General features: G+C 37.0%; 3 protein-coding genes across 3 annotated transcripts; all 3 read left to right on the plus strand.

Moving 5' to 3' along the window:
* The first annotated feature begins 5,574 nt into the window (after positions 1 to 5,574).
* Positions 5,575 to 14,810, plus strand: LOC141904374 (coagulation factor VIII-like). Its single transcript, XM_074792959.1, has 5 exons — positions 5,575 to 5,625; positions 7,532 to 7,774; positions 9,683 to 9,970; positions 11,412 to 11,660; positions 14,637 to 14,810. The coding sequence occupies exons 1-5, from the start codon at positions 5,575 to 5,577 to the stop codon at positions 14,808 to 14,810; spliced, it is 1,005 nt and encodes a 334-aa protein (XP_074649060.1).
* A 1,410-nt stretch (positions 14,811 to 16,220) lies between these two features.
* Positions 16,221 to 18,559, plus strand: LOC141904375 (uncharacterized). Its single transcript, XM_074792960.1, has 2 exons — positions 16,221 to 16,309; positions 16,471 to 18,559. Exons 1-2 carry the CDS (start codon positions 16,221 to 16,223, stop codon positions 18,557 to 18,559), a joined length of 2,178 nt encoding a protein of 725 aa, XP_074649061.1.
* Positions 18,560 to 18,625: 66 nt separating this feature from the next.
* Positions 18,626 to 21,610, plus strand: LOC141904377 (uncharacterized). Its single transcript, XM_074792961.1, has one exon. The coding sequence runs from the start codon at positions 18,626 to 18,628 to the stop codon at positions 21,608 to 21,610; it is 2,985 nt and encodes a 994-aa protein (XP_074649062.1).
* The last annotated feature ends 6,215 nt before the right edge of the window (positions 21,611 to 27,825 follow it).

The following is a 27,825-nucleotide window of genomic DNA, read 5'->3' on the forward strand; positions in this document are numbered from 1 at the left end:
GGCTGGTGGGTATTAGCAAGAAAGGATGACATGGATGGCAAGGATGTTTCATCATCACTATCGTCAACTAAAACAGTTGTGTGAAGATAGAGCCTAATAGGGTTTGTTTTATGTGCTGCGATGTAGGCCTCTAGACCAAAAACATTACCACACTCAAGATAATCACATAACCGATTACCATTGAAATTTGCTAAGTAATAGCTCACATCATTGATTTTTAGGTTCATCGCATTCGATTTGCCGTCTGGAAAAAATAGGTTTAAGAACTCCATGGTTAAGGCCGACAAGTTCATTTCTTTTTTCAGGTCCAAAGTGTGTGTCCCCCCACCCTTGCTTGCAGTAACTAGTACAAAGGTCCCGCTTTTGATGGCGTGTTTCCAACCTAGTTTTATTCGTCGTATATCTTTCTCTGCATTTTTTGTCGTCATTGATTTCTTGGTGCCGGCCTTACGTTTTTGAAATTGCGTTCTCAACCTGCACAAAACACTAGATGATCCTGAAAATGAAATAATAAAGGAAAGTGTTATATATTTCAAGTAAACAATTTACAAATTTGTAAAAAGATCCATTGATCGCAGACCCGTCGTAAGTCGAATCGCAAGGATAGAACAAGTTCTATTTCAGCGATGAGTTATGCGTCAAATGACCTTTGGACTCGGCGATGATTGAATCGTTGTCGATCTGACTGTGACAAACGAATCGCCAATCGGCGGTCACGTGTTTACTACCGCTGTTTTTACGACGAGATGGTCGTCGTAAGTCGACCTCAGCTTAGCTTAATCACGAGAAATAGGCACAAGCCTGCATAACCTCTCTAAAAGTATAACCCTCTGATAGCACAATCTCATGGACAGAATTGAATTAGCGTAACGGTCAGTGACAACGGTCATGAAAGTTGGAATTAAGCACGTGATTTATCTTAAAACTCAAATTATTACCTGCACTAGACACATTTTCATCTTCTTTAGGCTGAGAATTTACTATCCTACACCTATTCCTTAGCCGGACTCTATCCCCGATAGCTGTAACTCCTGCTGCTTCAAAATCACTATCTGTCATGGTCGTGACGTCACTAACACCTATCTGGATGAGAAATTAAAATATGATACATTTTCAGAAGTTATGGCCCTATAGCATTACCAATCGGGGCAAGTCTGTGTATACATAAAGTATTGAAACACGGTACCTTATTTTCGAGAAACTTTGCAATGTATTGGCCTAATCCCAATTCTAGGAGTATGTTGTCCATCTGTAAAGAAGACATTTACGAATTAACGCCATTGAATGATTATAATTCATTAGTTTTCACTAATGCAGACCGAGCAAAATAATCGTCGCTTACAATGATTAGGCAGTACGAGAGAAACGGCTCACGTCGAAAACTTAGAATACTACCAGTACGTGTTATATTGCCTGCGCATACCAGAGAACGACATCGGTTTTTTTAATATGTTTTCAGCGGCCGAAAATCAATCGATTTTTAAAATATATTGGCATATTAAAGAACAAAGTTTATGAATAGGCCTATGTGAGCTAAGCAATGCGAGGCAATGTATAGGATTTAAATGATACCAGGGGCTGATCCAGCATTTTTTAAGGAGTGGGGGTCGAGGGGGTACGGTGGTGCTCTGCTGGTCATCCCGAGAAATCTTAAAAACTTAGTCCCATTTTCATGAATTGTAAGCGTTTTTAGGCGCTACTTGATCATCTCATACATTTAAGATGTAGGCCTAACATGTCTACTTTGAAAAGTAGTTTTCCAAGTGAAAGGGGTTCTCGAGGACCCAAAGCAACCCCTGCATTTAACCCTGAATAGGCTACATACCTGTTCGTTAGTCCGTTAATGTATACACCACCACCATCGACAACGATATGTATTATCACGTATACCTAGATCCGACTCGTAACAAAATCGAAGGGAGACGAATCGGATTTTCAAAGAAAGTTCGACGTTTTTCGCTGTTTGGCGGGGGGCGCCAAAACGAAAGTTCATTTTGGCGGGGGCGCCAAAATGAAAGTTCGTTTTGGCGGGGGCGCCAAAACGGAATATTCTCCGTTTTGGCGCGCCAAAACGAACTTTTAGAGAAATTTCGACGCTTTTCGTTGTTTTGGCGGGGGCGCCAAAATGAAAGTTCGTTTTGGCGGGGGCGCCAAAACGGAATATTCTCCGTTTTGGCGCGCCAAAACGAACTTTTAGAGAAATTTCGACGTTTTTCGTTGTTTTGGCGGGGGCGCCAAAACGAAAGTTCGTTTTGGCGGGGGCGCCAAAATGAAAGTTCGTTTTGGCGGGGGCGCCAAAACGGAATATTCTCCGTTTTGGCGCGCCAAAACGAACTTTTAGAGAAATTTCGACGTTTTTCGTTGTTTTGGCGGGGGCGCCAAAACGGAATTTTCTTTGTTTTGGCGCGCCAAAACGAACTTTTAGAGAAATTTCGACGTTTTTCGTTGTTTTGGCGGGGGCGCCAAAACGAAAGTTCGTTTTGGCGGGGGCGCCAAAATGAAAGTTCGTTTTGGCGGGGGCGCCAAAACGGAATTTTCTTTGTTTTGGCGCGCCAAAACGAACTTTTAGAGAAATTTCGACGTTTTTCGTTGTTTTGGTGGGGGCGCCAAAACGAAAGTTCGTTTTGGCGGGGGCGCCAAAATGAAAGTTCGTTTTGGCGGGGGCGCCAAAACGGAATTTTCTTTGTTTTGGCGCGCCAAAACGAACTTTTAGAGAAATTTCGACGTTTTTCGTTGTTTTGGCGGGGGCGCCAAAACGAAAGTTCGTTTTGGCGGGGGCGCCAAAATGAAAGTTCGTTTTGGCGGGGGCGCCAAAACGGAATATTCTCCGTTTTGGCGCGCCAAAACGAACTTTTAGAGAAATTTCGACGAACTTTCATTTTCGACTGCCGACATTCCCAAAGCAGCCACTCAAAGCGCAGTTTCCCATAATGACGTAAAAAGCGCTGGCATTCCCAAAACAATCAATCAGAGCGTGGACGGATTTTCCATAATCACGTCAGCGCTCGACATAGCAGTGCTGTGCCGACAATATGTGCCATAGTCTAGCTATAGTCTTTCAAGGAATCCTGTCAATTTTTTTAAAAATCAAATGACGGAAATATTGGACAGCGTATTAAACTTAATCTAACATTCGATAGTACAAGTAAGTTGTATATGGCGAAAAGTGTAGACATTATGTTGTTACGGAGAAAACTGAACGGTAAGAATTTGAATGACCTAGAAGACAACATGACGTCATTTGAACAGGATAACAATTGGTCGTTCACTACGTGAACCGACGAGTACACAAAAAGTACACCAAACTATAAAATGAACTTAACGTTTTTCTATTGACCTATGGAGTACGACAGGACAATGCGGGCGATGAATGTTCAATCAGGACAAATTGTGCTTGAAAGCTACGTCTAAATATGAGAATCATTACGTGCTTTTGCATTTGAATACATGACCAGACCTTCGACTGACAATTCGTTGAGCCCGTGGAAAGCAATTTTGTATAATACCGCATGTCCTAAATGGCTAATTTACTAAAAATTGATACCACTATTCGACTATAAACCTGCTTCACAGCCCATTCGATCAATTAATCTCTCAGGATTGAGCATAAAACCTGGACGTTTAGTCACCAGTTGGACTGTTTGTAGTTGGTAAATTATTCTGGACATACGTATACATCATCTCTTGATCAACAGAAAAACCGCCGTCACCGAGAATACGCATATCCAAGAGTCAGGTGAATGACTATTATGACAAGAATATTTTTTCAAAAAAGAAATCTATCAGAAAAAGGCTGTTGAAAGTACATTAGAAGTAGATTGTAACGCCACTTAAGGACCAATGGAAAATATGGCGTTATAACAAATTTGAATTGTAAAGAATTGTATTTCCATTGAATTTGAGTAAGATTGAGCAAATTCGTTCTGAAAAATCTTGGCTTTAAGTGAGCAGTGGCATCATAAAGGATGCAGCTTTATAACATACTTCGAATGTAATAGAAAACCCTATCTACGTACATACAAATATAAAGCGACTAAAAAGGAAATTTATCAATCAAGAATTAACTCAATTTGTATACGTCTACCGGTCTATTTGGGGTTTAATCTTATCAATGCCTATTAAATCATAAAATTGCTTATTGCATATCGGAATTAGGTGTTTCGTTACGTTTTGCCTTGCTACCCCACTATACATATTGTATATCATTCCCATTTAATCAACTTAAGCTCGAATAGATTGTGAAATATGCAAAAACACTCGTAGGAGTAATAGGGTATATGACTTTTCATACCAGAGGTCGAGATGTCGAGCACGTAAAAATAGAAATAAATTCTCACACGCTCGAATTTATCTTTACTTTTACTCACTCGCCCCCTCAACTTCTGATATGAAAAGACATGTACCCTATTATTCTGATAATTTCATATATATATGAACATAATATATTAAATGAATATCATATATGAAAATCAATTATATAGATTTCGAATAAAAACATATGTAAAATAAATGGTAGAATTAAAAGAATATAACAAGCGCATAAAAGATCCCATATGGTCTCTACGGGCACGGGTGATCACACCACATAATAGGCCACTTTAAAATGATCGTACTCAATTCACGTGCAATGAATTATTAAGTTGGAAAATCTACGTTTTAAAATCACCCGGCTTTCCAGTACTAGTAATGCTTAAATTGTTATCATACCATTAATTGAAAAACGAGATAGTCGTTAATGATTTAAAGTAGGACATATAGATGGGATGATATCTAAAATAATGCAATTATCATTTTGTATCAGAAAGTACAGTTTGGCGTAATTCTGGATATATCTCGTCCACTAAGTACGTACATTTTCTAAGAGACTCCCTACAGAAAAGTACGTCCATTTTCTTTCACACCTCTCCCCGTTCGAAATTTAGTACAATATTTGTTATCTCCCTCCCCTGGAAATCGTTACGTATACTAATTGAACGTTCATCCTCGAAGTTTGTAAATCCCCTGATTTTCTTTTGTTGTTATGTATATAAGGCGAGTCTCCAGCACTGAACAAACTATGTCGTCACGTTCACGTGCAACTACTCTGTTCTGCTCATAAAAAATGTTCATTTCTATTTTCAATGAATGCAGAAAATGGCGAGCTCAGTCGTTGAAGTGTTTACTGCAGCTGTGATTATTTCAATGCTATTCCAGTCATCACAAGGTCAGTATACAACGAAAGCCTGAATTTCCGTTCACATTCACTTCTTATTGCAATTATCGTTTATAATAATCTTAATTATCATTGATGGATTTATCATCATTTCTTAAACCTTGAAACCAAGCGGACAGAACGTCCAGTGTCTGTACAGCCTTTCATGGCTTTCAGCAGGGTCCTAATACACTTCATATTTCTATGATCCATTTACGTAACCTAATTCAATGATGATATTATAATTTCAAGACAAATTTAATGATTCTTTTTAATACAATTCAATAAATACAATACAAATGGTGTTTTTAGTTTCAGCCAACGATGTGCAATGCTCAAATATGATCGATCTGTTAAAATCAATCCCATTGTCGAACATAAGAATGTCTCATCACGCCTTAGACGATCATTTCGACATAACTGATGCCTTAGAGGTAGGCTTAAAGGGCCAGGGTGTAAAATTCTGGTCAATTTATTCTTTGTACAATCGTAAACAGACAATTCAGAAAAACGCTTTCTCATTATCGACAATTGATTGAGATCACTACTACTAGATAAACCTTCTGCTATTTCGGGACCCTATCGTTAATCATCGTGAATATTTGGATTTTCTGCTACTTTGCAGAAGGCTATTGTTATTTTATTCATGATAACTTTTTCCGCCCCTTCCAGCCAGTCAGTGTTCATAAAGTGTTTATCGCCTATCGAACCGACTACTATCAAAATCGCCTATCAAACCGACTACTTACAGCTACTAACGCAATGAATAATCCGCTGGCATACGTCATATCTCTAATATATGTACATTCCTTCTTATTTAAGTCGTTGAATAATACATTGTTTTACATTGTTAATGATGAATCATGAATAAATGGCATAATATCAATCGATAATATTTTGAATTTCAGTATATCAGTTATTGAATTGAATTGACCAACAACCAGTCTAGCTCAGATATATAGCGCTGAAAAATATCAGGACATGTAAATTTATCAAACAGAAAATTAATAAAAATAAATAAAATAAATGCCAAAATTCACGATTGTAATTTTGAAGTAACGATATTGATCATGTAGTACACATCGAATCCCACAGAACCCTTCTTTAAATAACGCATAATATAGTTATCAATGTATACACATTATTGTACGGCGTCAAAAATCCGAATGATATGTAGAAATCATCGTGCGACGGCGAATTTATTTTTCACAAGTGACCAGCGCATGCGCAGTAATGAAATGGCTACCGGTATTGGATGATGCCAATCTTGATTGTCGATAGAAAATGGCGGCTTTTTAAATAGTCGTTCTATAGAGCGTCCAGAGCGTAAGGTTATGTTTACAGAGTCCAACGGGTCAGAGTTAAGTTAGGATTAGAGTAGGCTTAGGTTTAGGATTAGGGTTTTAAGGGGAAAGAACAATAGGTAAATATGTAAAAATAGGTAAACATGTAAATATAATAAAAATTGCTTAGCCGGTACTCGAGCAGTGCGTGCATGTTCAAATCCCATCTTTTGAAATCAACATCGAATTTTCTAAGACGACTAAACATACTAAAAAACTCATAAAGGTAATTATCTAAGAGAGTTCATGTAAACATCGAGAGTTCCTGTTAATATATTGATTGAACTGCTGAAAAGTGAACTATTGTTCCGTTGACTCCTAGATGAATACAGCAGTAATAGCTGCTGTAAGTTTTTGATGGATATCCAATGCATATATATTCTGAATTCTAATTTGAAGTACATTACTTATTGCTGTCATAGAACTAGGCGTTTTTAGAAATTACAATTTTGGTTGACCTATGCATTAGTAGGCCTTCGTAACTTGCGTTTTGTTTTCTTGAGGTAATGATGGGCAATTCATCGATCGATTTTCAGTTCAACTCATGCAGTGAATCCAACGGTGCATCTAAACAATAGTTGACAAAACAATTTGACTAATAAAAAGTTTCATTTTTGATGCAGTAATTGTTTATTTCCTTCTTTTTTCTTTATTCTTTATTAATGTTATGGTTTACGTCTAGCAAAATATATGGTCTGCGCATGCGCCGGTCTCTTGTGAAAAATAAATTCGCCGTGCGACGAGTTAATTCCCTACAAACTTTACCCGACGACCTTGAGATATGTCCCATGTATTAGTAAAATAGGACTGCTCCGGAAATGTCAAATCAGGACAGTGTCTAAGTAACATTGCCAAAATTCAACTCTATTTATATTATCAGGTTCGAATCCCAGCAATATGTTTTTTCCAGTTTCCATAATTCCCTTCAATTTGTTTGCGGTTGTTGCAGAAACCGTTTTCTCGCTGTTTGTCGCTGTATTCATTGTTATTATTACAGGGCAAAGACCATTATGACAACACAGCCGAGCGCTTATATCTGGACGATCCGTTTGGTTGGCACACTTATTCCACTGACGTTTGGGTCGAACTTGACTTCGGGAAAACGGTTGAAATCAATGATATCGTCACGAGGGGCACCGTGCATCATCTCGGAAAGTTTTGGGTTCAGGAATATCGTCTGAAATACAAGGACAGAGGCGATAGTTGGTATTACGTCACGAATGAAGATGGTAGTCCCAAGGTAAAGATGGTGGCTATTATTTGCGCAAAAGCTATTGTGAAACTGCGAATGAATGGGGAACTGCAATTATACTATAGTTTTCCTGCCAGATGGCGTGATGAGCAGTCTTACGTTATCAGAATGAGTTCATTATCGATTTAAACTAGACTCCTGAATCCACATATTATCACAGTACTGGTACACACATACACACCAAATACACTTTTGATTCATTTTTCTAGTCAGTTATACGGGATATCGGCAAATTAAAGTTCTTGAATTACTCGTTTGATGGCGCTAGTCAGAACCGGAAATTGGAACCTAAATCCGCCATGTTTTAGTTCATTTGCAATAAAAATCTCTCGCTTCAAGTTTTTAGTTAGCGATATTTTACTTACTATACAACGGCATGCATAATCCTTTGAGTATGATATCCTGACAATGTGTTGAATTCGATAAAAACCCACTTCGAACGCTAAAGATTACTAGAAATGTAAAAAAACTACCAAAAATAACAAATTTAGCGATGACGCTCGAAGCAGCTAACGGAAATAATGACTGGTGCCGGGTGTCATCACTTTGTTGTTGAGTTCAAGACTCTTAAGGTTAATTTATTGCAGGCTACACTGATAAATATAAAATACTATTGTGAAATAAAATTGATTTTAGAAAGACTAAACTCGTAGATTCATAATAGAAATATGAAAAGTACCAGGACTCGAACCAACAATCAAAATTGGACCGTCAAGTGCTGCCACCATGTGACACCTGGCAACCAGTCTTTGCATCGTCAGCAGTTGCAAAATGTTTTTTGATAATTTTAGGACATTTATAGTGATTTCTAGCCTTTGCAGTGAGGTTTCATCATATCCAACGTAGTGGTAGGATATCATATTTAAAGGATTATGCGTGACGATATATAGTAAGTCAAATATCGCTCATTGAAAACTTGAAGCGAGAGATTTTCATTGCAAATGAACTAGAGCATGGCGGATTTAGATTCCAATTTCCGGTTCTGACTAGCGCCATCAAACGAGTAATTCAAGAACTTGAATTTGTCGATATCCCGTATTGGGATAGCTTTCGTAGATAATTGATTTAATTTACGAACTAATTTCGTTCAAGATTTGGACTGGATGTAACAGTAACAGTAACAGTAACAGTAACAGTAACTGTAACATTAAGTGATGGACCGCTTTGGCGATCTTAACACTGTTTAACGATACACAGTTGTTAGATTTTAAAGTTAATGCACAGAAGAAATTGAACACGGAGTTACTACTCGTGACACCTGGTGGATCCTTGTTTGTCATTAGGGGAATCTTTGATTACCACAGTAGAGTTGGAAATTCCCTTTTAAACCTATATAGAATATGTGACCTTTGACAGAAAAATAGGTTTTATATATTATCACTTGTAAAAGGCGCCGAAAAACCCTTATATACGAACCAATGATAGGATACCAAACACCTTCCGAGGTCCACACATAAGACAGGTGTTTCGATTTCTATCGGAGGCGTCAGAAGAGAATTTTCTCTTCTGACGCCTTATTGTTTCGGCCAGAATATGCGAGCTTCCTCTTCCGGAATAGCATAATAAAGCTGAGAGAAGCGGTCGGTCGAGAGTTCGTTATCCGGAATCGATATTCTTGACTCGGAAAATGTTCGACCGAAATCTGTCTAAGTAGGCTATTGACATGAGAAGTTCGAATATACATTTCTGTGTTGAAATTATAAATCAAGAGGTATAAGCAACACGTTTCCTATTTAAGTACTCATCGGACAAATCAAGTCAGTATTGCTAGGGCCAATTATACGGTAACATAATAACAAAAATCAGAAACAATTGGCAGCACTAGGTATATGGTTATTAACCCTTGGAGAAAATACGACTAATTTTGAGATAATGAACGACTTTGTATTTTTTCAGCTATTTTCTGCAAACTCAGATCCCCGCGGAGAAGTACGCCATGCAGTGTATTTAACGGCGACGGCGCTGCGGTTAGAAGCAACGAAAACTAAACGATGCTGTTTCGTCGAGTTCACCGACCCGCCGCACGTCACCGGGATGAGACTCAAGGTCGAGGGCTGTTTTACCCCGAGGGAACGAAAACCTTGCGAACCGAACGTCGACCTCGTAAAAGCGACGTCTTTATCCGATATAAAAGTTGCCCATACGGCTAGCGATGAGAATTTCGACGTTAATGACCCAATGAGAGTAAGAAGCTTTTTAATGTTTTTCTTATCTAGAATTCCATTCACAAGTAAGATTCATTGAGTTCGCTAATCGTGATGAGTCCTACTATTTTTGGATCGCCAAAATATTCTTTAAAAATCAGAAGATTGGGGCCCGTTTTACTAACTCTTAGAGAGAATCCATCTCATTCGTCCTCATTCTTTTCTGGTCACTCCGATATAACCCAACGCCGGGTACCACCACGAACCACATCACAAATAATGATGTGATGTTGTGCACCTCGACTCATCTACGAGCAATTTAGATAATTGCTCGTAGGACTCATAAACTACTGGTAACCCCTGATTAAAAACACATCATGGCATCAACGTATGGAATCATTATTGTAACGGTTCTTAGGGCGTACAAAATATGAAAATTCATCACATTTTTGAAAATAATAGTTATGAAATTCATCTAGTTACAAAATAAACGCAAAGTTTGATAGTTGTAAATGTCATTTTGAAACGCCAATATTGATGACGTAAACACACTACCCTTTGAATAAAGCATAGCAGTAATGAGATAAGTGTCTTTTCATACCAGAGGTCGAAAGGTCGAGCTCATAAGAAATAAAAAATGAATTCTATAATTTAAAACTGTATTAAATATTTTAGGATTTTTGATTCCATTATCTATTAGTTCAGTAATTAAATATGTTGATAATATTTGATTAATTATACTAATATTATCAATTTTATATTGTCTTGCATACAATAAATTTGTTGCTGAGATATAATGTTTAATGTTAAATAATGAAAATAAGTTATTAGTTTCTTTTCTAATATGATTTTTAGATTTTAAATGTTGTTCATAATATCTTTTGTTACTGAATGATTGATTACATGTATCACATTTATATATTTCTTTTTCATTCTTTAATTCTTCTAATTTAGTTTCTAATATATCATTATTATATTCTAATTTCAATTTATTTTCTAAATGAGATTTACTTTTATGAGATGAGTGTCTTTTCATATCAGAGGTAGAGAGGTTGAGTGAGTAAAAAATAAAAAATAATTTCGAGCATGCGAGAATTTATTTTTTAATTTTTTATGAGCTTGACCTTTGGACCTCTGGTATGGAACGACACTTATCTCATTACTCATAGTAATTACTGACTATCGAGCATGTAGTAAAGGTGAATAATATAATGCCTTGATAATACCACTGTTGGTACCAATTTGAAAATATGGCGTTATAACTAATTCGGCAACGTTATAAAGAATTGTATTTCCATTGAGTTAGATAAAAAGCAAATTTAAGCTCTGAAAAAATGTTGGCGTTTAGTGAGCGGTGGCAGCGTTATAACAGACCTTGACCTGTGTAAAAATATTCAGTAACGGTTTTTACGGCGTCAACAAATTAGTAATTAAACCATCCATTGACTAATAATTATACAATTTAAACGAATCTTTTATAGAACGGAAAACATCTGAACGTAACAGCCGAGCGTCTGTACTTCGACGACCCGTACGGCTGGAATACTTACGCCGCTAAAGTTTGGCTGCAATTAGACTTCCATAGAACGGCTGAAATTCACGCGATCGTCACCAAAGGAACGATCCACCACATGGGCGTTATCTGGGTCAGAGAATACCGTCTGAAATACCAGAAACCAGGAAACGATGACAGATGGTATGATGTCACAGATGAGAACGGGAATCCCAAGGTAAAAGTGATCGAATCTTTAAAACAATTAAGTAGGCCTAAACTTGGCTATGGTAAAAAGGCTGTCAATTATCGTGCTTCCTAAGAAAAGCGGTAGGGTATGTGTAAATTATCTATAATTCGGCTGACGACTCTAGATCTAAAATTTGAAATGATTCTGAAAACTATCCGGTGTATTTGAATTTACATAATCATAAAACAACCCTATCATTTGTTGATTTCATAAATTTCCAAAATACATGAATACATTCAAACAAATAAAAAGAGGATCGCTATGATATATGTAATAGGAATCTGATATCATTCTAACGACACATTTCTGTAGCAAATGTAGGTATTGCTGATTCGTTACAGTAGCTTAAGTATGGTTCAACTAAATCAAAATATAGAGTATAGATTGGGGTAATGGGCGTTTTAATCTATTCAATATCCCTACACTGTGGGGAACCTTATGTCGAACACAACCCAGGAAGAAAGCCACTAAATATTTGGATGGATATATGAAAGCTGTGGGTACTGGAGTGTGTAATGGGTAGTGTAGTGTGATCTGTGTGAATTTGTGGCCAGCACACAGATCACATTGTTCATTGGGGTTTATTATTTTTTTTCAACAACACGGAAGTAACGTGTAATAAATGATGACTTGAATTGCATGACTACCTACCACCCCTCATTATTGTTGGAAAAGTAAAGGTTCCGCACTGACTGAAAATTAGTAATAATAATTAATAACATTTTAGAAATGGCCAGAATTTAGGTTCTATCTCATTTTTATTTTACAATTGCGATTGGTATAATTTTTTTTTTAAACGGCCGTTAAGGCTTCATGTTTCGTTTGCAATTCACTGCAAATAGTTACGCAACTATGCACATTTCAGTGTTTTTGGCAGCTGTACACTCAATTGGCACCGTTCGTGACTAGCTTCACTGCGGAATTATCATTAATTAACATCGCCATATCACATCATCAACTTATATTGTGCCTTAAAACCCTAACAGCCGAAATAATTGAAATGCACACGCGATTTCTATCATTGAAAATTGAGAGAGTGGCCATGTTTGTGTTTGCTGCTTCGCGTAAATCCCGCGCGGTGGCGCATCCGCGCGGAGTGGGGCCGATACGTCTAGGAAATTAGTATTTCGGCCCTGTCAATTGCTTGACCACTTATTTGAATTGAAGTATTATCAGGTAAATTGGAACTGAACACAATGAAATGCGTCTTTTTTAAGTTTAAAGATAGTTTGTTGGCTTGGATCCACTCGGCCAATTTATCATGTGCGTAGTTCAGGGTTTGCACTAAACGTATTAAATGTATATGTTTGAAACTCTGAGGTAAGCCTAGGTGACAATTGGAGTCCAATGTCCAGTTTGACTCTAGGGTTAAGACACTACAAGGTATATTTCTAAAAGAAAAAATACTGCGACAGGTGGTTTTGCAAAGTCATTAAAGATTAAGATTAAAAGCCTCTAAGGATATAATTCTTCCGATTATGGTGGGAGAAGTCATGAAGAATGAATAAATTAATGAAGATTAAAAAATCGGAAATATGAAAATAATAAACGAAACATGTTGTTCATTTTGAAAAGAAGCACCGTGATAAAATGTAGATTTAAAGTATTATATAATCATACATTATGAAAAACGGAATGAAATGAAACATGCTACGGTAAGTATTCACGTAATCAAATTGTAGAATAAAAAAAGTATAAGAGAATAAAGAATTTAATTGAATATAAGCCACGAGAGAAGAGCAAAGAGATTTAGTCAATCAATATCCGGCGCGGCTTAAAATAAAGAAACCCCTCAAAATGAATAAACTAAAATGCAAGATTTTTGCTTTTGAATGATTTGTAATTTCCCAGAATAGGCCTAAGGCTCATATAACTCTGTATTTTTGAGTTTTAAATTTTGTAATCAAAAGATCTAAAAATAGTATTCATCATTAGCGGGACGTCGATTCGGCAATAATTTTTCAGGGAAGCCGGAGCTGATAAGCCTTTCCCGAAAGGGAAATGCGCATCCGTAGTCGAAAAAAAACTTATTGCTCATTAAATTTGATAAATGAAAAATATGATACGTTGTTTTCTGATTACTTATAGATTCTTAATTCTATTTGTGTACTGTCTACTTAATTGTGGAAATCCGGAAACAATAAACTGGGAACAAAAAAGTATATTTGAACTTGAATTGAGCCCATTAGGTGGTGGTATTGGAAGACACCAGGCGGTTTGGTCAACTTGATATGCTCTAGCGCCGTGGTGCTATCGCAAAAAATAAACTTATTCGAACTGTTAAACTTAATCGACAACAGTAGAACTGGGTCCAAACACAATACAAAAAACCTCATCTAGTAATCAGACACAGTCAACTCGAACTTTTGGCCTACCAAACCTAACATTCTAATCGTCTCTTTCTTAGCCGCCCTAATTTTGACCATTAACGATGCCGACTATAGCAATACGCCGGAGTTTCTAAAATGTCAATTTATGATAATGTAGCTTATTATTTACCCTGGTCCCAACCGTCGAAAACTGAACGAAGTTATTGAATGAAATTCGTTTTATAAGTTGCATTTTAGCAAAACGCTGAATCGACTATGATACTGCAAAATGACAATTTGAGAGGAAAAAGCCGAAACAACGATAGCAAAATTTTGGGGAAAAGGCGTCTAAATTTTCCGCTCCCACTCACTATGGAATATTCTGCCCATAGTTAGTTATATTAGATCTAGCCTTACAGACGAAACTTTTAAATCAAATCTTATGAGTTATCTTTTTAAATCAACCTATTTGTCTTCATTATTGTGCAAAGATTACATAATTGTAGTTGATGTGCGATTATTTTTACCATAATGTCATTAGGGTTTCTTTCTGCCGAGCGGAAAACCCTGACAATGCTTATATAACGCAAACACTCCAGCTAGATGCTTAAGAGAAATAATAAAAATCAGTTAATGTTTCACTTCAAATTTCTAGATATTCGCAGGTAACACCGACGCACTCGGCGAAGTACGTCACGAAGTGCGTTTAACAACCACGGCGCTACGGTTGGAAGCGACGAAGACAAAACGCTGTTGTTTCGTCCAGTTAACAGATCCGCCTCATGTCACCGGTATGAGACTCAAGATCGAGGGCTGCTTTGAAAAATAGGAAATTAACGTTGTATATACATTATATGGTATAATAAAAGAATTATTCGATGGAAACGAAAAGTTGTAGCTAATTCCAGTAGTAATGCCTCATATCGATAATCCAATAGTAAAACTGCAGATACATCAAACGCCATATCTCTCGCTTGCCAGGGGAGTGCTTTAACCATTCTAGCAATCGGGGCGACCCACAAATTCTAGCTTTTCCTTTAATTTTTCAGTCCAGGCCAAGTCAGGTCCTAGATAAAACAGGGAGTAAGAAATGCCGATGAGATGTAGCAGATAGCCCTCCACAATGTGAACTTACTCAAGAGCGTTTCATAATTTTGCAAGACCCTCAAATCTTGGAACAGAGCCTCTGGAAATCAATTTTACAATGATCTCAGCGATTTCACTGAATGATTTATAACAATATTTGCAATATCATGTTTGAAATCATAGACTCTGGTAATTATAACAAGAAACTGCTGTCATTAGGGTTTTCTGACTTTCGTCGTAAACCCTCTTGTAATTCTGCTGATTGTTATTTCTTTTCCCCTTTCCAGCCATAAAAAACTTCATAAAATGTTTCTTCTCTGAGATTCGACTAATGGACAATAAGTGCTCTTATCAATGTAGTTGATATTCATAGGACACTGAAAGTGTGGGCTGGAATTCTTTTTATAGTATTCATCGAATTAATCTCATGACGGATATACAGAGACCTTACTAGATAATGGATTCGCCATTCGTTTATTTCTAATCCTTAAATTCCTAATTCCACCCGATGACCTTGAGAATGGTCTCTGTGTAAGTCAAAAAGAAGATTGCTCAGAGAATAACCAAATCAGGGAAATCCAAATCAGCTCCGTTTACTAACGGCTACTGAACGCGTTCAACAATTAAGTGAGAGCATTCTGGAAACGATGATTGGAATTCTTTGAATGTAGCTGCGACGAAAAGCCAGTACCGACTAAAATAGATTGGTCGTCCTGTAAACTCTACCCGACAAGAAAATGAAATAACGTATAACCGATCCGTGTCGGTGACGCCATTCAGTTTGACACAATTCTTTCTATAGTTTATAGTTTGAACCGCTCTTATCAGTACACTTTCATTCAGGCATTACGGTAATTCGACTCTCTTTAGATAAACGACTATTTCCAGGCATCACCCACGTCTCTCTTTCCTCTGCGCATGCGTATATAATCATAACCTTATAGTTTTAGTAAAATATATTCAGTTAATCATATGGAAATTCATGAGTTAGATCTGATCAATCGATAGTCGCCACTCGGACGGCCAGAGTCGACGACATTGGTGCCGTGACCAGGATACTAATCATCATCATCAATACACAACGCAATGCATTAATGGATAAAAAAGTCAACTAACTCAAACGAAGTCAAAAGTTAAGAAAATTCAATTCATCATGACGAAGATCGAACAACTCATCAGAAAAAGAGAATCAACCATCGACGCATTTGATGCGGAATACTCTGTTATTCTGCAAATAATGCAGTAAACAACGGTAACCGAAGACCAGGGGACTGAGCTCGAAGCTCGCCTGGAAGAATTACAAGACGCACACGAAACACGGGAAAACGTTTCTAATCAAATCCAAGAGATGATTAGAAACGACGACGACTATAAAAACGAAACGAAAAAACATCAAACGCAAGACGATCAGAAGAACGAGTTAAACTTCTGAAAACCAAACGATATATTGAAAACCACACGAAGTCTAAACAACCCGAAACATCAACTGTCCGGGTAACAGACGACAATGATCATCATCAATTTACGGCGAGATTACCTAAATTGAAACTGCCTGTATTCGACGGAACTTACACCCAGTGGACAGCGTTCTGGGAAACGATTGAATGCGACGTCATCGCAGGAAAATTCAGCGATATAACAAAATTCAACTATATCGTCGGTCAGCTTCGGGGAAGCGCCCTCGAAGCAGTTAAGGGACTATTCGCATCCGGCTCGAATCTCGAGACATTGACATCAATTCTGAAAGATCGTTTCGGACAAAATCGTAAAATTGTTCGAGCGCATATTCAGGAAATCTATGATATTCCATCAACAACTTCGAACTATTCAGGACTGTCACAATTTCTAAATAAGATCAACGCGAATGTAAGATCATTAAAACATCTGGGCGTTGACGTTAACGCGTGTGCACCATTCATCATAACATCGTTAGAGAAAAAACTACCGCGTAATCTATTAGAAAAAATGGGCACATGCGGTCAAAAAGATAACTTTGATCTGGATAAATTCATTAACACATACGAAGAGTGTCTCGACAATCTGGGTGAAAATGTAAGTGAAAAATCTCTACAGTACCAACATCAGTATCGAAATTCGAGATCCGGTACTGCGACATCATTGGTATCCGTCACTAAACAGACACAGTTGAAATGCACATTTTGTGACGGTGAACACTACCCAACAAACTGTCAACTACCAATCGAAGAACGTCTTCAAAGGGTAATCGAAAGACGATTATGTCGAAACTGTCTCAAACCAAATCATCAAGCAAAGGACTGTCAAAACCGCAATCGCTGTAAAATATGCAAGAAGACACATCACACGTCAATTCACCGAGATCAACATCAACAAACCGTCTCCGGATGTACATTCGTCAACCAAGGTCATGCGCTGGATAAAATCGTTCAAACATCGGATATAAATAATGTCAAATCATGCGAGGATATGAATTTCAGTATCGATTTCGGAAAATACGCATTGGATACTACCAACATGGTCAGTAATGAAAATCATGATTATCAAAATGAGGTTGTGTTGCTGCAAACGGGGCAGGTGAGTATTGAATATCACAATCACACTTTGGAAGCCAATACCCTGCTCGACAATTGTTCCTCTATGTCATACATTCGCTTCGCTGTTGCCAAAGCTCTCAAATTGGTACCGTCGTACCAACTATCGAAAAAGGTAAATGGTTTCGGTGGCCATTCTACGAAGCGCGTATTTGATATGGCACCCATAGGCATTAGAACATCTGATGGCGTTAAATTCATCGACGTAGCTGTCACTGATGAGATAATTCGTCCCATCTATCGACACGGTTGGGCTGATTGTCTAAAGTACGAACAAATCTCAAATGCACACCTCGCAGATAACTTCAAATCCGAGGTATTCGTGGTCGATTTATTAATCGGTACTGCCCATCATCATCTATTCTTAAAGAACAATCTGGAGGACGTACCGGACGGTCCCCAGTTACAACACACGAATCTCGGTAGTTTCGTTTTCGGGCCCTTACACAGGTTGTTAACCCCTATTGATACAAATAGGTCTAGTACAAATGCATACACGGTAAGTACCCTTACAGACTCATCAATTAACAATCGGGAACTGTTGGATGACCAAAGCATAGGAGACTATCTACACCAAAACATAGCTGAGTTTCCCGGGGATAACACTTTCGATCGAGAAAGTTTCATAACGCAGTATCAAGGTAAGATAGAGTATAAACATGGGTGTTACTGGGCCCCACTCCCATGGAAACATGAACATGATGAGCTGGGTACCAATCTGGAACAATGCCGGGCTAGATTGTTTCAGATCACCAATCGTCTCCAAAGAACCAATCGACTTGACCAGTACATAAAAGTAATGGAAGAACATCGCAACCGAGGTACAGTATCTGAATTACCAAACCCTGATTCTGTCAAGGAAGGGGATTGTTACTACTTGCCACATTTCCCTGTACTAAAGGAGAGTAACACAACCCCTTAACGGATCGTCTTTGCGGCTAACGCAGGCTCCCCATCATTAAACGACTGTCTGTATGAGGGTCCAAATATGCTCATTGATCTACCTACCCTCATAATGAAATTCAGAATTGGTAGAATTGGTTTGTCGGCTGACATAGCTAAGGCATTTCTATCAGTTAAACTACAGGAAGGTGACAGGAGGTATGTACGATTTCTCTGGTACAAGGACAATAACCCAAACAATCCGATCGTTCCTTACCAACACAATACCGTTATTTTCGGTTCTACTGCTAGCCCGTTCATGCTAGCGGCAGTGTTGAATAAGCATTTGCAACTGAGCGATTCTTGGATCGCAGCGGATATGATCAACAGATTTTACGTTGATAATCTACTCACGAGTGTGATGTCAGAGGTCGATGCTCTGTCATATTATCAATCATCGAACAAAATTCTCAACGACGCAGGTTTCCACTTACGTCAGTGGGCCTCGAACTCGAAACAGGTAAGCGATGCAGCGAAAATCGATGAAATTCAGTACCCCACAGAAGAGGTGTCAGTTCTAGGAATGAGCTGGAATACTAGAACTGACCTCATTTCGTTATCTCAGGCTCAGTTGGTTACAACAACAACAAATACTAAACGGTCTGTAGTTTCGCAAACAGCCTCGGTTTATGACCCACTTGGCTTAGCTGGCCCAGTTATCGCATTAGCTAAGATATTTATCAACAAACTGTGGCTGACTGGAAAAGACTGGGATGACAGGTTATCAACAGAAGAAACGGGTGAGTGGGATGTTATTAGGTCAAATTTGCGACAGACGAATGAAATCATAGTGCCGCGTTGGCTTGGTATGGACACCAATCAGAAGGTACATTTCATGGTATTCTCCGATGCTGCTCCGAATGTAGCCATCGGCTGTGTGGTTTATGCAAAACAAGGTGGAAATGTACAGATTATAGGTTCTAAAAACAAAGTCGTGTCCAAAAACAAATCCGGATGGACTGTTCCAAAGTTGGAGCTCGAAGCGATGACTATGGCTGTCAAATATGTAAACACAGTCATAGACGCATATTCATCACAATTCAAAACAATTGAGGTAAGATATTTTACCGATTCAACTATAGCTCTGTGTTGGCTGAAATCAAACAAGGATTTGACCCAATTTGTAAAGAATCGAGTCGAAAAGATCAAGAATGGGAGCCTTGTGGATCGCTGGACGCATATGGCTTCAGAACACAATCCGGCTGACATCATTTCTAGAGGCATGTCCTTTGACAATCTTAGAAGATCTATGTGGTTCACAGGCCCTCAGTGGATGCTAGCCTCTTTGGCCCCTCCCGTTGCTAATGAGGATATCGGGGTCACAATCCTCGCAGCAGCAACAGAATACGAAAATGAATTCATCACTCGAGAAACGCAAGATTCCGACAAACAAGGTATTCACAACATTATTGATGTCAACGAATTCACTGATTGGACCAAGCTCATAAAGGTTATAGCGTTGGTCAAGCGAGCCTTTAAAAAAGGGCTAACACACAAACGATGTCAATTGTCTGCTGCTGACATGTACTCAGCTGAAATGACACTGATACTTAGCCACCAACGTAGAACATACCCTGATGTTTTCAGATACATCGAAACAAACAAAGGTAAGTGCCCTGCTCTTGTTAGGCAGTTAGGTATCGAAAAAGACAAACATGGTGGTTACCTTCGTTGTGTAGGTCGACTTAAGAATGCGAAACGGGTAAACCCTCTTCTCAATTCACACAACTCATACCTAGCTACGCTCATCATACGCCAATCTCACGAAAATGTCCTACACTACGGTGTTGGTATGACAATATGCGATGTTCGGAAGCGATATTGGATCTCGGCGGTCAGATTCGTTGCCAAGAAAAATCTCCATCGATGCGTAACATGCAAAAAGCTGTACGGTAAGCCCTATACCGCCCCTGACCCCCCACCTCTTCCGGACTTCAGGTTGACCAATTTCAGGCCTTTCTCCGCCACTGCCATGGATTTCACTGGCCATTTGAATGTCCGGAAAGGGGTGACAGAGGTAGGTAAATGTTACATATGTTTGTACACGTGTTGTACAACCCATTTAGAAGTGGTTAACGACCTGTCCGTAGATTCTTACATACGCTCGTTTCGACGTTTTTGTACGGCCTATTCGACTCCAAATATACTCTACAGCGATAATGCGAAAACCTTCGTCGCGGGGGAGGCCGAAATAAAGCGTTTATTTGAAATCGCAAATTCGTCTCAATCACAAAACCATTATGCTGAAAAGCGTGTTGCCTTCAAGTATGCTCCAGTCCAAGCCCCTTGGATGGCGGGAGTTCACGAGCGGTGCGTAGGTACGATAAAACGAGCTGTCAAGAAAACGCTTAAGAATGCTCTCGTTACAATTGAAGAATTACAAACGCTTGTTAAAGAAATTCAGGCTATAGTAAATAATAGGCCCCTAACTTACGTCGAAGAAAAAATTGACGAGCTAAAACCAGTCACTCCTAATTCGTTAATCTATGGACGTGACGTCGAGTTGATACCTAACGAAGAAATCGGGGAATCTGTAATATTTGATGCGGATTATTTGAACAACACGAGCATAACGTTGCAAAAGATGGCCTTTTATAGAGCCAAGCTCATTACTGATTTTCAAAACCGTTTTAAATCTGAGTACCTAGCTGTACTCCGCGAACGACATAGAACTGAAATTAAAAAGCGACATCACAAAAAGGCCACAATAAAAAACGGAGATGTGGTAGTGATTAACGACAAAGACACTCCTCGTCACAAATGGAAACTCGGAATTATTACCGAAACCCTCGAAAGTAGTGACGGCGGTATCCGCGCGGCTAGGGTCAAAACCATCAACGGAACAACTTGTCGAGCAGTGTCAAAATCATATCCACTTGAATTTAGTGTAGATGTGATTGTGAAACAAAACAAATCAGCAGCTGACAAACCCAAACCATTAAAAAGACCCTGTCGTGAAGCAGCACACAAAGCTCGAGCTAAGATTGCTCAACTGGCGACTGATAGTGATCATGATTCGGATTCGACTTAGTTGGGAATTTACATTCGAACGTGTTTAAGTTTACATAAAAATTCTTATGTTGAAAATTGTGTGCATCTCGTTCAATCTCGCATATATTTTAGTTTAGCGTAGATTAGTATTAGATTAAATAGTTTGTTATATATGTTACATGTTCAAATGAAATCAAAGTGTATGGGTGATTACATATTCGTGGATTATTTCAACGCGCGCAGCCATGACCTATGGAATGGAACACAGTGACCTACAACCGTGGATAACTCATATCACCGGATGATATAAACATTAGTAATTTTAATCACGCCAGTAACTGTTTACGCGTTTACACCTGGAACTTTAATTGTTCAACTACAAATTGCATATGCGGATATTATAAAAAGACACTAGAACTACGCTGCGACTATTTCATATCTTGTACCTATCTTCCGGCGGGGGAGGATGTCTGTGACGCCATTCAGTTTGACACAATTCTTTCTATAGTTTATAGTTTGAACCGCTCTTATCAGTACACTTTCATTCAGGCATTACGGTAATTCGACTCTCTTTAGATAAACGACTATTTCCAGGCATCACCCACGTCTCTCTTTCCTCTGCGCATGCGTATATAATCATAACCTTATAGTTTTAGTAAAATATATTCAGTTAATCATATGGAAATTCATGAGTTAGATCTGATCAATCGATAGTCGCCACTCGGACGGCCAGAGTCGACGACAATCCGTAATGCCGATCTGGATACGTCATTTAAACTCACCCACGCAACAGTGAAAAACCATCGTTTTCGTACTGATTTAAGATGGATTTTTACCAAATATAAGAACGATATTCGAACTAACATGTCAGAAAACATGTTATCGCTGCTTTGCAGCTATGTTTCTTCTGGTATTTATGGTGGCTGATAAGGGCCATTGTGTAAATTTCCTGGTATGTAAATGAGGGCGCCAGAACGCCAAAACGAAAAAAAACCCTCAAATTTTCTCTGAAAGTAGTTTGTTTTGGCGCGCCAAAACAAAGAATGTTCCATTTTGGCGCCCCCGCCAATACGAACTTTCATTTTGGCGCCCCCGCCAAAACGAACTTTCAACCACGTAAAATAATTCTATATATGCGAATTTATGCAAATTACACACAGGATCAACGCGCCAAATTGAAAAATAATTTTACTGTGGTTGAATGCTTGTTTTGGCGGGGGCGCCAAAACGGAAATAACCGCGCCAAAACGAAATAATCTTTGTTTTGGCGCGCCAAAACGAACTTTCAGAGAAAATTTGACGTTTTTCGTTGTTTTGGCGGGGGCGCCAAAACGGAATATTCTTTGTCTTGGCGCGCCAAAACGAACTTTCAGAGAAAATTGGACGTTTTTTTTTCGTTTTGGCGTTCTGGCGTTCTGGCGCCCTTATTTACATACCAGGCATTTTACGCTATGGCACTTATCATCCACCATAGGTATTGTTATATTGATTGATTGATTTTATTTTCATAGAACATAGTCTAGTATAATAATTTATCTTACAAAATACCACTATGAACTATGAAGGACTCGTCCAGAGCCTGAAGGCTGTAGCTCTGAACAGAGTGGACGAGCCCCGGTGACTATGAAATGGATTATGATGACAAATACACAGATGTCAATATTATAAGATTTATCTATGGTAAGCTATTTTCAAAACAACATACAACATACAATGGTAATTATACTTCAATAACTATTATATAACATAAACATACTATGATAGAATATTTTAGGGGGACGGGATGAATATTCAATATCTATTGATGAGCTGTTTTTTGTAGAGCCTGGTGAATGAATGAATTAATGGAGATTTTCTGATTGTGTTATCGATTGTTTGCCAAATGACTGGAACTTTGTTAAGAAACGATTTATTGAACATATTCGTTTTGTGACGGGCAGATTGTGAATAATTTCTTGATCTTGTGTTATGTGTGTGGTTTACTTGGTTATGTTGGAACAATGCTCTTATCGGGGTGGGCAATTTTCCTTCGAAGTATTTGTAGCCAATTTTTGCGAGGTCTAAATTTATTATGTCTTCAAATTCTAGGATATCATATTTTCTAAATAAGTGTGATGTGGGGGCCATTATAGCGGCTGTTATCGATATATCTGATTGCCCTTTTCTGCAATTTGAAAATGGTGTCTATTTGTTTTTTTGAGAGAAGAGTGCCCCACGATGTCACTGCATAAGATAAATGTGTATGTATATAGCTTAATACAGCAGTTTCTTACTCCAAGCAGGTATAAATTTTTTTATTCTTCTTAATAAATACAAGTTTCTATTGATTTTTGAACAGATTTGTTTGAATTGTTGTTCACAAGATAGATTTTCATCAATAAGTACTCCTAAAAATTTACACTGCTTTAATGATCTTATTTTCTCAGTACCAAATATGAGATCTATACCTGTTTGGAAACTTTTACTTCTGGGACTGTTAATTTGTTAGCATGGAACCAATCGATCAGTGTAGATAGGTCATCTTTCAGAAGATCTAAAATAGTGTTAAGATTCTTTCCGGTAATATATATGCTAGTGTCGTCTGCGAATAATATACTTTTACAGGATTTTAAAACTTGTAGGGCATCGTTAACATATATAAGCAGTGGTCCGAGTATAGAGCCTTGAGGAATTCCATATTCGACTTTAGTTAGATTTGATTTGATTCCGTTGACCTTTACATACATTCTCCTTTCACTGTGGTAACTTTTCAACCATTGCAATGGAATTCCTCTTATTCCATACTTATCTAATTTGTATACTAACGTTGGGATATCGAGCGAGTCAAACGCTTTAGACAGATCAAGGAAGACTCAAATAGTGTTATTACCATTGTCGAAGCTACTAATTATATTTCCGGTTAATTCAAGTATTGCTTGAGCAGTTGAATGATTTTCTCTGTACCCATATTGGCTGCTGTAGAGTAAGTTGTTCGTAATAAAAAAGTTATATAGCCTGTTGTGAACTATTTTTTCTAGTATTTTAGATATTACGGGTAAAAGTGAGATAGGCCTGTAGTTAGTTGCTTGGGATTTATCATCACCTTTGTGGATAGGAATAACTTCTGCAATTTTCATTAATTTATTTTCATTATATTATATTAATGTAAAATGTTTATGCTTTGTAAATTCTACTTGTAAATATAACTCTGGAGACCACGACCCTAAAGGGTGTAATAAGTACAATAAAGAGATTATTGAATTGAATTGTTTGGAATCGAATAGCGTCACAGAGGGTTATGAGCCCTGAAACCTCCTCGGAGCTCTCCTGAAGTCGTACGTTTGTGAAGCTATCGTTTTGTGGCGCGCTCTTGTGGAGACGCCGCCTTGAATCTTTGTCAAATTACACCGGCTTATAACCACAGAAGGCATGCGGAAGGAAACATCCACCAAGCTCTGGAGGTGGATCCACAGTGGTCAACGACGCTCTGCGATCCTTCTACACCCATCTGCAGTACACTGAGCTGCCAAGTTGTAACTACTGTCACACCTGCTCTCCATGCGATGTTTTGGTCCGTAATTTCGTTAATAATCGGTTTAAGTAATAGGGAATATCTTATTTCATACCAGAGGTCGAAGGGTCGAGCTCGCAATAAAATAAAAACAAATTCTCACACGCTCGAATTTATTTTTATTTTTTTACTCACTCACCTCTTCAACCTCTGATATGAAAAAAAGATATTCCTAATTACTCTAAACATTTCATATATATGAATATCATTTATATATATGAGTATCATTTATATAAATATCATGTATATGAAAATCAATTTTAATAAAAAGTATGTATAATAAATGGAGAGTAAAAAAATACACTGTGAATTCCTAGCTAAAATTAAAGATACTACAAATGTCACATCTATAGATTATAAATTTAAAAAGTTATATGAATTAACATTACATAATAAATATTTAATTACAAATATAGCTGCGAAGCAGCGATAACGGGTTTTCTGTACAGTCTTAAAAACCTGTTAAACGGTCAACACAGTTTTATAAAAGGAAGGTCGACAAATAGTCAATTATACCTACTTGAAGCCATGGACGACTGGACCAGATGGTCTTGTTTAACTCTTGAGAATCGACTGTTAGGCCTTAATTAGTCTTTATGGATTTCGACACAAAGCCTTTGATAAGGAACAACATCGGCCATTGCTAAACAAGCTATTGGGAAACATTATCAATAGTAATTAGAAGATGGCGTTTTCAACCCAGAGTACGAGAGTACGAGCTTGCAAAAATGAAAAACATGAAAATAATAGCAATTTCTACTTGAATTAGCAGCGAAACTCATAAAAATGAACATTATTTACATAAATTTCATATATTTTAAAATCATTTATATGTTAATTATAACTCATTTCATACCAGACGAGACACCCGTCATCACAAGTAATTTTTTTTCCTTATAAATGGGAGATAGAAAAGCATTCTTAGCAACAATAAATAACAGAATTAAACCAGCAAAAAAACAATTTGAAATAAAAAAGTTAGTTGATGTTACAAATGAAATTGAACATAAAATATTGAAATTAGAAAAGATAAAAACTAAATATGGAGAGAAAGTATCAGCTAATTTAAGCTACTGTAATGTTAGTACATCGCGAGAATTTAAAGTATTTTTACCTGATAAATGGGTTTCATTGAGTACAGAGGAATTAAAAGATTTAGAAGGATTTAAAATAATCTATCATGGAAAAAATGAAGATGGTCATCATGATTTAGAAATTGTTGATTAAATTTAAAAAAAAATAAATTAATTAAAATAATGAATATCTAGAATCCGAAATGACTTATCTGGACAATTTAATTGCTCCGCATAGATAGACAAAAGTAGTGAGATATTCAATTAATTTAAAAAAAATTATTTTTTTTGCTTTTTTCTAAAATATTAATCCATTTTTTTATTGTCAATTTTGGAATTTCAGAAGTATTTTCATTTTTGATAGCAGTTGTTTCAGAATTATAAATATCATGAATTTTATTTGATTTCTTATACCAATTACGCCCAATCAAAATGAATACAATTACAAATCGAACTGTAAAATATAAATATTTATCAAATATTTTATTACCAGAAGGAGTAGAAATAACAATATTTTCACTATTATTAAAATTTTCATTATTTATTCCTTCTTTTTTAGCTTTTTTATATTCTTGTGATTTAATTCCAAATTGCCGAGACCATTCATTTTGTTTCGGACTTCTCAGGTTTTTCTTCACAGTTAATTCCTTCACTTCTTCCACTTCGCTCATTAATTGTAGAAAAATTTCTACTTTCAATATTCGAAAATGTTATAACTCCAGTTGATAATAATGTCATAAATCCACTTATTGAAATGATAAATATCCAATCCACTTATTTAATTCAGTCATAACTAAATAATCATTTTTTAAATCGGAATAATATCTTTTTTCATCTTGAATTGGCAGCATATAATTACATAATTTAATATAACTTTTTACTACATTTTCTGATATCACGTCATTAATTCTAGCTATTCTCGCAGTTTCATAAATCTTAAATAATTTAATAATTTCATCTGATTTCATTGTATCTAATTCATTATAAGTTAAATTTTTACTAATAAAACTTTTACATTTCCCAGATGCTATTAATATTTCTAATTGATGTTTACAATAAAGATAATATTCATAATTATTATTTGTTGTGACATTATTTAAAGCACCATCATCTGGAGTTAATTTTGTTTCTGTTATTCCTATATCATCTAAAGTTTTTTCAATTGGAACATCGCCATTTTTAGATTTTTTCTTTTCACCTCCCATTTATATAACAAAAAAATTAGTTGTGATGTTGCGACTAGAATTTAACTAGAATGTAACTAAAAATCAACTAGATTAACAAACTAGTTGAATTATTATTGTTTTTATTTATTTCTTGTTAAATCTAGTTGATTTTTGTTCCAACTACCAATAACTAGAATTCAACTGGAATGTAACTAAAAATATACTAGATTAACAAGCTAGTTAAAATATTGTTGAATTTTATTTGATTTTTGTTTCAACTACCAATAACTAGAATTCAACTAGAATGTAACTAAATATGTAATAGATTAACAAGCTAGTTGAATTTAAATAAATTCATATTTAAAAGGGTGCTGTAATCGAAATAGTAATTTTGATCTTTTATTAATTTTCAATTTATCCATATATTCATTATGTAAATCATGTGGAATAATATCATTTTCCTCAA

Source organism: Tubulanus polymorphus, chromosome 4, assembly GCF_964204645.1.
Source record: "Tubulanus polymorphus chromosome 4, tnTubPoly1.2, whole genome shotgun sequence".
Taxonomy (NCBI): Eukaryota; Metazoa; Nemertea; class Palaeonemertea; order Tubulaniformes; family Tubulanidae; genus Tubulanus; species Tubulanus polymorphus.

Coding starts and splice junctions, on each gene's coding strand:
- LOC141904375 (XM_074792960.1), top strand. CDS start 16,221: ATGACGAAGATCGAACAACTCATCAGAAAAAGAGAATCAACCATCGAC. Junction 16,310..16,470: donor GTTATTCTGCAAATAATGCA/GTAAACAACGGT, acceptor ATCAAACGCAAG/ACGATCAGAAGAACGAGTTA.
- LOC141904377 (XM_074792961.1), top strand. CDS start 18,626: ATGCTCATTGATCTACCTACCCTCATAATGAAATTCAGAATTGGTAGA.
- LOC141904374 (XM_074792959.1), top strand. CDS start 5,575: ATGTCTCATCACGCCTTAGACGATCATTTCGACATAACTGATGCCTTA. Junction 7,775..9,682: donor ATGAAGATGGTAGTCCCAAG/GTAAAGATGGTG, acceptor GTATTTTTTCAG/CTATTTTCTGCAAACTCAGA. Junction 9,971..11,411: donor ACGTTAATGACCCAATGAGA/GTAAGAAGCTTT, acceptor AATCTTTTATAG/AACGGAAAACATCTGAACGT.